The sequence below is a fragment of the Watersipora subatra genome, chromosome 3, assembly GCF_963576615.1.
Source record: "Watersipora subatra chromosome 3, tzWatSuba1.1, whole genome shotgun sequence".
In the NCBI taxonomy this organism is placed as follows: Eukaryota; Metazoa; Bryozoa; class Gymnolaemata; order Cheilostomatida; family Watersiporidae; genus Watersipora; species Watersipora subatra.
The window spans coordinates 68,025,933-68,039,419 of NC_088710.1; the positions used below are offsets into that span (position 1 = coordinate 68,025,933).

General features: G+C 34.8%; 1 protein-coding gene across 1 annotated transcript in view; it reads left to right on the forward strand.

Moving 5' to 3' along the window:
• Positions 1 to 3,366, forward strand: part of LOC137392042 (uncharacterized) — a 32,911-nt gene extending 29,545 nt beyond the window's left edge. Inside the window, exons 5-7 of the mRNA XM_068078652.1 lie at positions 1,038 to 1,126; positions 1,792 to 1,918; positions 2,257 to 3,366. Of these exons, the coding sequence (XP_067934753.1) occupies positions 1,038 to 1,126; positions 1,792 to 1,918; positions 2,257 to 2,331 (291 nt within the window). The 3' untranslated portion in view covers positions 2,332 to 3,366. The remainder of the gene's footprint in view (positions 1 to 1,037; positions 1,127 to 1,791; positions 1,919 to 2,256) is intronic.
• The last annotated feature ends 10,121 nt before the right edge of the window (positions 3,367 to 13,487 follow it).

Genomic DNA, 13,487 nt, shown 5'->3' on the forward strand with positions numbered 1-13,487 from the left:
CAGAAATGGAGCAGTACAAAAAGTAACAGTTCACCGTTCCGTAGGACTATATTCATCAATGGTCTGCTTTGGTTCTGCTTCACATTGCAACAGTGGCCAGCGTCAGCAAATGCATACACACTACAGTGTATATGACATAAATGAAAATTGTAGATCAGACACGTTAAATAGAAATAGCTGAGACACTGATAGAGCAATTGCTGAAGTTTTGGTAGATTTACGGAAAATCACACTTAACCAAAAATGGAAACACATCAACTCCTCTGTAGTACGAGTTGCAGCCTAATGCTTCGCCGACTTCCTGTCTAGCGTGATGAACAGGAAATCATTGTTCTCTAGTTAAAAGGATTGCCATAGAAGGAACTATGGCAATTGATCAAATTGTATTAGGCTACTCTGAGTGAGCCAGATATAATAGATGAATAAATCTCCAAATTTAGCACTTGTTGAAAGGCAGATGAAAACTAGGCCAGTCTGTTACAATAAGCTATGAATGGCCACACTACCACGATTGATTAAAAGGAACTTGTGACTCTCTCGCTTGGCAGATCATAGAAACATCCCTACGCTATGCATTCCCATTATTAAACTGAGTTGTTTGCCCCAATTCTAGATCGCTGCTAAATATGCTGGTAGGAGAGAGAAACTTTCAGCGCTTACAGATTGAACTGCGCTGTCAGTCCTGTTCATTGTGCAGGCCAAAGGCCCCTCGGTAGAATCTAACATTATGATAAATACTAGTAACTTTAAATGCTCAGATTGAAGACACTTGTGGTGAATTGCCTAGTTTTCACCGATCAGATTGCTTTGACTGCAATGAACAACTCGACATGACACAATGTCAGTCAAAAAAGGAATACTTTGGTCGTCTGCCAAAGGGCCTGCAGCATGAATAGACAAGATTGACAGCACCCTTTAAGGCTTAACTAGAAAACTACCACATACACAACTACCATTGCTACTAAATGATCTGAGCTTGTCAGTGCTGCCTGATATTACCGGAGCATTGAAACTTCAGTTGTATCTACATATTTTAGTCATTCACCCTGAGAGGAGACGCTTGCTGTCCAATCAAACACGGAGGACCTAACACTGCCCTGAGTGCTGGATCCATCTTACTAATTTTGTAAGGTTCAACTCGCGCAGTGGTTTCTCTATCTCAGACACATCTTACCCATTCCTGATTGCTTCATTTGTTTGTCCAAAGTAGCTACTCCGTGGGCTTTCTGGCTGCCATAGTAGCTACTCCGTGTGCTTTCTGGCTGCCATAGTAACTACTCCGTGTGCTTTCTGGCTGCTAATGGCCTTTATTAGAAACTAATCCTTGAAATTTTTCTTTGTTTTATTTTTCGTATTATATGAAGGAAATTTAAATCAAACTTCAACAGCACAAAAATATGCAAGCTAAACTTACACGGAATTCATATATTACATGTATTACTTGTATATTTATATACAATGTATAAAGGTCAGACCTACTATAATAAAGTGAGCAATGAAAAATGCAGATTATTAGTATAACTAGTGTGTTAGAGTACATTAACCTTTTCTGACACATAAGGCATTCAAAGAAGTTTCTTTTTAATGCTTGATAAATTTTTTGGCAGAAGACAATTCGTAGCGCAACTTGACATCAATTTTTGTTTAAACCTGTGCGCTATAATTTCTACGCATATCTGTGTCACCTAATTTCATTTACTGAGAAATAGCTAATATACTTTTACTGGCTATTTTACTGGCAAGTTTAACCATGTTCATGCCTTTATCTTTTAATACTTTGAATTCTTGTAGATTCTTTGTGTTGCTGGTGGTGTATTTCTGTGGAGGTATGCTGTTTAACAAGATTGGACGAGGATATACGGGTGTGGAGATAATTCCAAACTATGAGTTCTGGTCTGATCTTCCCAAGCTAGTCATGGTAAATATATATGTTAACAATTTGCTTGATCTTCACCTAAAACCAACAAAAAAATTGTGGCTAGGTGTCCTATACCGAAGAAGAATAATAAGAGTTGTCTGCTCTGCCTGAAGTAGAATTCATAAATAATTCATCAATTATTTAGTCTCATACGAGGGAATATTTCAAAATTTCTGCTTTTTAGATTTAGATAGTTTTATTTTGACTAATTGTTTTGCAACCTTAAAGTATCGCTTTTGCTGCTGTGACATTAAGTTACAGCCAATATTTCTTTGCAATTAAGTCAGTCTTTGCTAGAATCTAGAGTCTACTTGATTACGATAAATAATTGTTTACAGGATGGCTGGAAGTTTACCATCACATGCGGTTGCCGCTCCACTGAGGAATCAGATCCAGCTTATGATAATATATAAGCAGCCCCGAGCAGGCATTCCCTCAACCCAATAAAGACTGTCACCTAACAAGTTGTTAGGAATTGTCCAGTGTAGTTCGACTAGTCGAGGGTTCATTGATAGACACTCCTTGAGACAATATCATACTGATTGCACCAATAATTTTTTGTACATTGTTAATGTGTGGTATTTTAATCATATAACTTTTGGCATGTTCCAGAATCTCTAACATCATTGCAGTTGTTGACACACGAAACATTTAGTATGCAAATTATCAGAAAACCAACTACGGGTGGGAAGTAAATGGCCGAGAAGTACAAATGGTCAAACCATATTATGTAGCATTTGACTATTCACGCTAATTGCCTCAACTTGTGCTATGCAAGATCTGATTTCATTGTTTTTCACTGCATTATTCTCTTTTGAACATTTTTTCCGGACATCATTCCTGGGTCTTCCAATATTGTTGCTTTTTTGAGGTTTTCCAAAACTTTTGCTTATGTGTCACAACTTGATGAAAAGTGGATTTGGTCCATGTTGCCGCACATACCCTCCGTTACTCGTTATGCATGCTTTCATGACACACTACTCGCAATAGGCTGTTTAGACAACATACATTTATCTATGCTAACCTAACAAAGCTTGTACAGGATAAATTCACTTTTGAACTGCTGTTTCCAAACCTCAATGACTCTGTTTTATATTACCAGTATGACATCAGGCTTTTCCTTCATCAAAATTCTACTTTACACATGGTTGTGACGGTGCCTTCATAGTGCTGCAAAGAAACAACTCTGCATGTCAATACTAGTTTGTCGGAGCATTTCCTTAAAAATAACTAGATTTGTAAATGCAATAATTGTGTAAGTGTAATTGGTTGAGCGTGCTCCCTGGATTTAGAACAAAGTGCACATACCGGAGCTTGAGATTTATAGATTCGCTAGTATAATTTGTATTTCTATATAATTCTATGCCGTCTCTCTCATTGTGAAACCATATTTGAATTTTATATTTTTTTTTCGGCTTTGCTGAAAATGAGGGTGACACACGAGTTGACTTATTTCTTTCTTAAACAGCGCAAGCCATTCGACAACCAATAAGCATTGCATCAACTAGCTTGCTATTTAGTTCTATGCCGAATTGTAGAAGTTTGAATTATTACGGTAATTAATAGGATTAGTTTATCATTAAAACAAGAGTGTTTCTAGGTGTTATTTGAAGGACCAAGATGAGGATATTGACTAGTAAGGGTTAATTCTTCTATAGTTATTGACATACATGTACATAATGATCGTAGGGATTGCAAGTAATAAAGATCATACAGCATTGGAGTAAACCGATCAGATAATAACACTCACAATTGTTAGTGCTATTATCTGATGTTAAACCAATCTACAAGCTCCAATCACAATGGGTACAGAAAGCCTTTTCAACAAGAAATGACACTCCGACAGCAAAAACCAGTTTAATTATCCACATTTACCGATATAATAATAAAGGGCTGTAAACTTCAGCGGAATGGTCTAGCTACAGAATAGATTGGTTACGAGAAGGCCTATAACTTAGTGCTTCACTTGTTGGTTCTTAAGACTAAGGATAATAAGTGTGTAAGAAAAGAAATAGAGGTGTGTAAAAAGTAAATATTCTTTGGGAGTATGAGGAGAGAGAAGACAAGTCTAGAATGTGGAGGTCAAAACTTGATCACTGATAATTAAGAGAGAGATTTACTACCATCACTTCTGTTCATTATGTTTTAACCCATTGAATACTGTGTACTGTGGAATGCAAAGCAAGAATAGGTGCTTGGCAGACCTCGTCCTGCTAAGGTGAATCCCTTGCTTTATATGGACAACTTGTAACTTTATGGCTAAAATAAAAGAAAACTACAATCTTTGGAACAAACAGTAAAGACGTTCACACAAGATATACAGATGAAATCCTGGATACAGAACTGCGCCATGATTGTGATGAAAGAAAGTAAGAGGGAGATAGATGATGGTATAGAGTAGTGACCTGATTGTGAGATGATGAGGAATGTAGGATTAAGGATTATAAATCTCTCAAAGTACTGGAAGCCGATGAGGCCAAAAAGAAGGAAATGAAGAGAAGATAAAGAGGGAGTACATCAGAAAAATCAAACTAATAGTGGAATCTAAGCTGAATGGAAGGAAAATCATCAAAGCTTTGAGAACATGAGCTATTGCTGTTCTGATATACTGTGAAGTAATGTTGAACTAGACACCGGAAGAGATAAATGTGATGGACAGAAAAGTGCAAATGTTGATGAATATCAAAGAGCATTACACCCAAGAGCAAATGAGGCTTTACTTGCCAAAAAAATGAGGGAAAGAGGATTGTTTTCTGGGAAGGAAGCATTCAAAGTAAACTGGCATCGTTTATTGGATTACATCAAGTGTAAAGAAAAGGGATACAAGAGACTGCTGACCAGATTTATAAAGGAAAGATTTTTTTTAAATACAAAGACGCAAACATCATCAGGAAAACCAACTAGAAGACTCTGCACAGATGATACATTTTGATTGTAGATAAAGATGATTCAAAAGAAACGTATGCGAGGGTTTAAGATTGGATATGTAAAAAAACAGAAAGACTCATCGTGGCAGCACAAGACCAGGCATTACCAACACAATGGAATAAGACCCACATAAAAAGCCAAGGAGGAACATGGCTGTGCAGGATGTGCTACAAAAGAAGCGAGACAATTTTTTATATATACTCAATGAGTGTCAGAAACTGGTTCAACTAAATATAGGAAACGACATGACAAAGTGGTAAAAGACAAGAAAATGATCACGCATAAATTATAGACATTGAACTACCTGATAACAAGAGCACAAAAACACGAGAGAAGGAAAAAATTAATATCAAAAACTCGCAAGAGAAGTTTTGCGATAAAGCTTTGAAAATCATCTACAACAGTAATAATACCAGTGGTGGTGGTCTACAACAGAAATAATACCTGCGGTGGTGGTCTACAACAGTAATAATACCTGTGGTGGTAGTCTACAATAGTAATAATACTAGTGGTGGTAGTCTACAACAGTTATAATACCTGCGGTGGTGGTCTACAACAGAAATGATACCTGTGGTGGTAGTCCACTACAGTAATAATATCTGTGGTGGTGGTCTACAACAGAAATAATACCTGTGGTAGTGGTCTACAACAGTAATAATACCTGTGGTGGTAGTCTACAATAGTAATGATACCAGTGGTGGTGGTCTACAACAGAAATAATACCTGTAGTGGTAGTCTACAGCAGTTATAACACCTGCGGTGGTGGTCTACAACAGAAATTATACCTGTGGTGGTGGTCTACAACACTAATAATACTTGTGGTGGTGGGAACACTGAGAACTGTATAACATTGATAACACTAGACACTGATAGACACTGATAACACTTGTGCATGTTGGACATTAAGAAGAAGGCAGACAAAGTACAGTTCTCTGCCCTACTAAGGTTGGTGATTAGACTGAGAAAGAAGTTGGATATCTTAGGTTAGGGGTTTTAACCAGAAGCTAACAAAACTGGGCTGAAGAGCTGAGAAAATTCACAATAATAATAACAATGAACAAACAGCAGTAATTTATAATACAAATCAGTGTTGTAAAGGTTTTTCTTTATCCAACAGCAACTCTTGTTACAGTCACCTGTTATACTGCCCTGATCTGACAAAACACAGCAACTCAAATTCTCACAATGTCAACTACAATGAATTCTTCACTGCTTTCTACACAGTTGCAGTGGTATTTTGAAATCATAGGGTTATAGACAAGATAGTGTAACAAATACGCATGTGGAATTACAGGTTGAGTATATCATGTAATTACCTCTTAATTAATTATTCGGTAAACTATAGTAATAGCATATAGCATAGCATATAGTTAATAGTAATAGAATACGGTAATAGTCATCCAACACTTATCCTATTTCTTGTATCCACCTCTCATCCTGGTGATTATATACATAAATCAATTTTAACAATCTCATCAATACTGTCATATTACAAGTTGTTGCTGTAGCCATTTTGATATGAGGCTAAGCAAAAAACTAAAAAAGAATATTTTGTCTTAAAAAGCATATTCTTTGGTTGCTATCTGACAAAAAGACCTTAATTCAACACCAAAGCATGATGGTTGTTATCCAATCACGTTACTACGTCATGTCTGAGCATGCAGTTCTGATGGTTGTTATCCAATCACGTTACTGCGTCATGTTTAAGCATGCAGTACTGATGGTTGTTATCCAATCACGTTACTGCGTCATGTCTGAGCATGCAGTACTGATGGTTGTTATCCAATCACGTTACTGCGTCATGTTTAAGCGTGCAGTACTAATGGTTGTTATCCAATCACGTTACTACATCATGTCTGAGCATGCAGTACTGATGGTTGTTATCCAATTACGTTACTGCGTCATGTTTAAGCGTGCAGTACTGATGGTTGTTATCCAATCACGTTACTGCGTCATGTTTGAGCATGCAGTACTGATGGTTGTTATCCAATCACGTTACTGCGTCATGTCTGAGCATGCAGTACTGATGGTTGTTATCTAATCACGTTACTGCGTCATGTCTGAGCATGCAGTACTGATGGTTGTTATCCAATCACGTTACTGCGTCATGTCTGAGCATGCAGTACTGATGGTTGTTATCCAATCACGTTACTGCGTCATGTCTGAGCATGCAGTACTGATGAAATTACCCTGCTTAATCATCATTAAAGTAATGATAGCGGATCTGTTCACTGATCTAACAGTGGTAGCGGCATGAAACACGGTGGATGTGTTTAAAATCAAATGACCATTAAATTACATGTTTTCAAATAAAACATGTTATATTATGTACACCCTTCACAGCCATTCTAAGTTTATTTAGCTGATAACTAGAAATAGATTGCAACGATTTAATAGAAATACCTGCCTAAATTAACAATTGAACCAATTAGAAGCAAGGATTCTGCCTCATTAACACCTCAGTGCATTGTACTCTGTAATATCATCACACAACTTTTCCTTGAGGCAATCATGAATGTGGTACTTTGCAGTGCATTGAATGCAAGACATCACAACAAAATTTTTATATAAACAATGATACTTCTTTCTTGTTTGAATATAAATACGTGTATATGATAAATTCAAAACCATCTTCTTTGAGTTGAGAGTTATCTACTCAATGTTTACAAGAGGAAATAACCCTTTAATAAATATATTAATTCACATGTAAATGCATCTGAATGCATGACAATAGCATGTTATAATCAGGTCTTTATTCTTGCTTCCCTTAATCTTCAATTTTCAGTTTTTATTTTTGCCTGCCACACTTTTCTTTTTCTTTTCATTGAACTAATTTTATTTTTTATGATAATCAATCAAATAATCAATCAGATGGCTTTATGCTACATGTTAGTTACTCAATAGAAACCTAATGGAGGAGGCAGCACAAAGAAGTCCCAATTTGGTAAAAAGCAAAATGCTGAAGTCGTTGAGATATTATTGTAGTACTTATTGTACTTTGTTATATTTTTGTTAAGTGCATGACGCCTCATATTACATTAACCAATCTTCAGTTCAACTTTATTGGCCTTTTAATATAATTTACAAAATATTTTTAGTGACAGTTTGTAAGATCTAACCGATAAGCATAACTGACAACATTAGAATAGCCAAGAAAAAGGAATATTATATTTTTCGCTATTATAAATATAAAGTAAGAGTTTACTTTAAAGTAATAGCTTAATATTTTTCAGACTTAAAAATGGATTGTGGCAATAAGTTTTACATCTCTAAGGTTATTTCTTTCATGCATTGCGCTATCATTGACTGATGAGAGGCTTTTAACTCACAAGTGTCACTAATCTTAAGAATAAAATGAACATATTACTTTTATCGTCTGTTAGCAAGGTCAATGTTGTATTTTTTGGATCGTAGAGGGAGCGAGTTACTAAATTACCAGGCGATGTGGTATTTGATGTTAAGCATATTATATCTCCTTACAATAATATTCCTCTTGCGGTCTAGTGAAAGTAAATATTTTATTATTACAAAGTTAGAAATGTGATACAACTTTTTTCTATTAAAAAAATTTTCACGTATAGATCTGATGTATGCTTCTGTTCTCTGATTCGTTACTTAAAATATCTTCTGCGAAAAAACTGTTTATACCTGTGTGGCTGGCACTCCTATAATTTTCATTGTATCTATATTTATTAATTATTATATAGTATATTATTAATTATATATAAATCTATATTTAAAGATCATCCAAACTTTAATTTCAATTTTTAATTTTATTTTGCCTATAAACCTCTAATATGTGTGACCTTCACTGTTTGGAAATAATCAGAAAAAATCTCATAAAAATTATGGATTTGTTTTTTGCAATTTATTTGTTAAAACTTTATAACATGTTTGCTTTAGCCAAATCTTAAGATTACATTCTTTCAGTACTAGTAAATAATGAAATGTGGCATAATATAACACAAGTCACTGTACTTCAAAGGATTATGACAAACTGGAATGTGACATAATATACTACAGTATGCTGCAAGATGGTTGGGTGTAACATGACAAGCAATGAAATTGCTAATCGTAATGCTATATAAACATATTATCACCATAAAAATAATAGCATAGTTTATTGCAGCAAAATCTTAAAGTGATTAGGTATTAGCAGTGGTCTAAAAGATTTGACCAATATACATGTATATATATATATTTATGTGCTTTGGAAATGATTAGCTTTGTAATCGTAACTCCTTTCTGATTTGTTGACATGTAACCTAGGCTAGACTAAACCAAACCGCTTGTAGATAACTCACAGCATTGTCAAGGGTTCAGAAGGGCCACTGCCAGACACTTCTACCACTATGACCAACTTTCTATGAAGCCTGGTAATAACGAACAGTTCTTATCAGCCTCAGTGCATTCCCTCTTCTCCTCCTCAATAGCCTTAGTGCATTCGCTCCTCATCAGTAGCGTTAGTGTATTCCCTCCTCATCAGTTGTAAAAGACAACTATGAGTAGTGTTTGTGAAGACCATGTTTATGTATCTGCTATGCCACTAATAGGATGATTTGCATGTAACTTTAGTATGTGAATGTATCCTTACCATGTGCAAATACGGAATTGTACTTCCAGAACTATAAAGGGTTTACTATACAGTTGTCTAACTCTTTCATCCTTCACCAGTTTTTAGTATAGATATGCTAACTCAATTGTCATCAATAAACCAAGCTACAGTAAGTATAATGACCTTGATAGCTGATGGCCCAATGCTAAACATGGCTTGCGTATATATCCATTACTGGTTATTGAACCTGGAAAAATATATTCTAGTGGTTGACCTCATAAGAAAAGAAGGTCTAAAATACCATAGACTATACTACTAAATATTTACAAATGAAATATGTAATGAAAGAAAAAGGATAAGGAATCCCAGGCGAATCCCTTTTCATTCTCTAACCGAATGCTACTCAAAATTTTACTCTTTCAGAATGCGAGGTGTCTCAACTATTGCCTGACTCGGCAGTTTCTTGATATCGAGAACGTCAGTACTTATTACTTGTTCTTGTATCGTATATTTATTAGTAGATTAAGTGTAGTTAGATTAGACTAGCTCACAGGCTTCTATGCGTTGATCCCTCGAGTCCACTCTATAAAGACTTCGGAAGAAGGATATTCTTCAAAAATAGATATCATCTAGAGAAGATACATGTAAAGAAGTTTATCATAAAATAACACAGTTTGTATATACACGCAATTGTAATAAAAACATTTTCATTTTCTACATTTCGTACAAATGTATTTAGATTTTATTTGATACACGGAGTTGTCTTATCCTTTGTTCCTAATAGCCTCTTAATTAAAGTATCTTTATAAATAACTATTAGTATATTGAATAAAAATTTGTTAAAAACGGCAGAGCAGACGATGTTGATGTTGATGACCTTGACTAGGCAGAATGTGTGAGGAAATTCCGAAGTTCAATAAATCCATATCCCAAGTGGCAAGAGTCAGTTCCACTTCCACTCTCAGATCCTTGGCTATAATATTGGTTTGTGTTTGACTTCTTCACGGCACCAACAACACATAAATGGTATACGCTCTTGCCTTTTAAAGAACTCTAGAAATCAATGTTCATGGTCTAACTCTTAATTTGTTTATTAGATTGCTGATGTTTTTTTCTGAAACGGATAAAATTTTTATGAGAGTTTTTGGATCCATTTTTGTAGCTAAGTCCGATACACTAACTTTTTTAAAATTTCAATGCTTAGCTCCAAACTTAATTAATAGTAAAGTTATGCTAGAATGTTGCTCAAGTATTTTTAAAAAAATTATGAACTCGCTATGAACTCACTATGAACCCACTATGAACTTAGTATTGCTAGATTAGTTTCAATAAAACACTATATTATTATAACTGTTGAAATAAAAGTTGTTTGTCAAAGTGAGTTTTTAATATAAATTTGAGAATACTGCATTATGAATAACTTGAAACATACTTTATTAATAGCTAAATAAAATGGCCCTTGGAAAAAAAAATTTCCGATGTGCAATGATAGAATGTATGTTGAAAACAATTGCTTTCTCACAAATATAAAAAATTTAATTCCTTGGTACTATAGGTTTCGGAAACAGTTTAGCCAAAATAACTAACAGTAGGAAGTAAGTTGTGCAGAAACTATAGAACACAGCAAGCTAGAATTTACAAAGTAAGGTTTTACTAAAATAACTCACAGACATTTAGTCTCAAGTCTCTTGGCCTAATTCGTAACTTGGTGGCTTGGATCCAAAACTGGCTTTCTGATAGGACTTTTTCAGTCCCAGCCAATGGCTGAGTTTCTCTTCCGACTGAAGTGACATCTGGTGTTCCTCGGGTTTGGTGCTAGGGCCCCATTGTTCCAGTTGTTCCTCATACACATCAATCACCTTCTCAGAGTCGCAAATTGCGAGAAAACATCTGTTTATCTTTTTGCCAATGATGCAATTTTATACAGACCCATAACTTGTGTAACAGGCTGCCAGGTACTTTGAGACCAACTAACCAGAGTGTCAGACTTGGCAAAAACTTGGTAACTAAAGTTTAACTCCAATAAAGGCTCCTCGACATCCATGTATCCAGCTAACATAAAATTTACCTACAAACTTGGGGCCATATCCCTAAAATCTTCCAACAATTCTGTTTACCTGGTGTGTTTATGTGCAACTCTTTGGACTTTACTTAACATATAAACAATACTGTTCAAAAGTCAAATGTCACTCTTTTTACGCTCATGTGGGCCCTCCAAAATCCTTGCTCTAAGATAAGAGAGCTGCTAATTTTGGTATTTGCATGTCAACAAAGGAGTATGCGCCAGAGATATGGAACCCAGATCTTAAATACCTAATTAAAGACCTTATAGATGAACATGTACCGTATATGGCTTTAGTAAACTTGATATTACTGTTTAAATGATAAGTAGAGACTGGCAAACCCTTGAACACAGACGGGAGTTGAAAGGCCTGTTTGCCTCGAATAAAATCTAATCTCAAGATCTTAAAGTTAATATTCATCGGTTCGCACAAACCAATTATCAATAGTTTGCTAGATGCAACAACATAAGGCATACCATAATCGCTAACGCAATGAAAAATTCATTTTTAATCGAGTATTGCAATTTTATATTTACCATTTATATAATTTTTTTCTTCTATTTTCCTCTAGTTGAACCATTTTATTTTTACCAGCTAACCCAGCCACAGGAGGTACCGTACATATATAGATAAACATACTTTTATTAGTACATGTAGATATGTTAATCACCTGGAACAACTCTCGTGAAAACAAACTCAAAGCACTTACTTTTGCTAAGTGCCTTGAGGCAGATGAAAGTCTCAGTACGATGTAAATTGGCATATCTAAGCTGTTAATGGGTTAAAAACATTTCTAAAGCTATTCATGTAAATGGCAACTTAAAAATATTTTGAAAACATTTTTAGGTTGTCTTATCCTTGCTGTCTCCTTCGGTCTGCTGTATAAACACTTCATCAAATAACTCAAAGTAAACAGGACAAACTGTATGAGTCCTAAAAGAAACAGATACTCTCCTACATTTAATAATATAATAATTAATAATATTTTGGGGTTTACCTCTTTTGCTTATAGTAAATTTTCTTTTTATGTTATGATACTTATAGCTGTTTTGCTACTATACCATCACAAATGGATTTGAATAATTTTTTTGTTAAACTATTAAGGAGAATGTTACTAACTAATATTATATATAATTCATATGCAACCTCCAGGCAACCAGTTAAGCTATATTTTATACTTTTTAAAATTTACTAATCAGATTTAAAAAGGCATGAGAGACAAACCCTGGCTAAGCTCAGTAATACGGTAAATGATTATCATGACAGACTTTAAAGAAGCCATTCCAAAGTGTGAAAGTTGTAATACAGATGGCTTGGTCTAGCCTCATGGAAATGTTTTAGTTCACGAATGGTTTCAATGAATGCAAGCAATGATTATAAAATGCGAGCTAAATTTATTCTATGCATGCAAAACATCTGTGTGGTCAAGTTTCTCTAGTGAAACATTTGCGCTGATACTCTTGCGGTGGATAATATTTGGATGGGTGTCTCTTGGTAGACAGTTTAGCAAAGTTCACTGAACCATAGTTCTGGTGTAATAGACCGCTGTCATGAATTATCCTTGGATAGTAGATTGGTATTTGACCACACTTATAATCATTAAGCTCAATACACTTTTATGTCTGATTCAATATGTCTTGTTTGACTACAAAATAAATAACTGTATATAATAGACACTAGATTTCAGATTTCAATGACATTGTAACATTATACTAGTCCAACAATTTCGTAACTTTATGCTAACGATTCACGGTTTAGCATAATTTAGCCTAAAATTAATTTTGTAATTCAATTGTTGAGTATGAAGGTGGTCAAGTCATATCCTGTTGCATACCATTACAGTCTTCAGCTTCCTAGCCTGCTCATATATGCTATTGATTTTATAAACATAGTTTGCAAAATTAATATGACTATTTTTGCTAAAGGTACATATGCTGTCAATGCCAAAAACATCCACAACTTGTACGTTATCTGCCATCATCAGCTTACACATCTTTTAAAATTCCAATTGTACAAGTCTAAG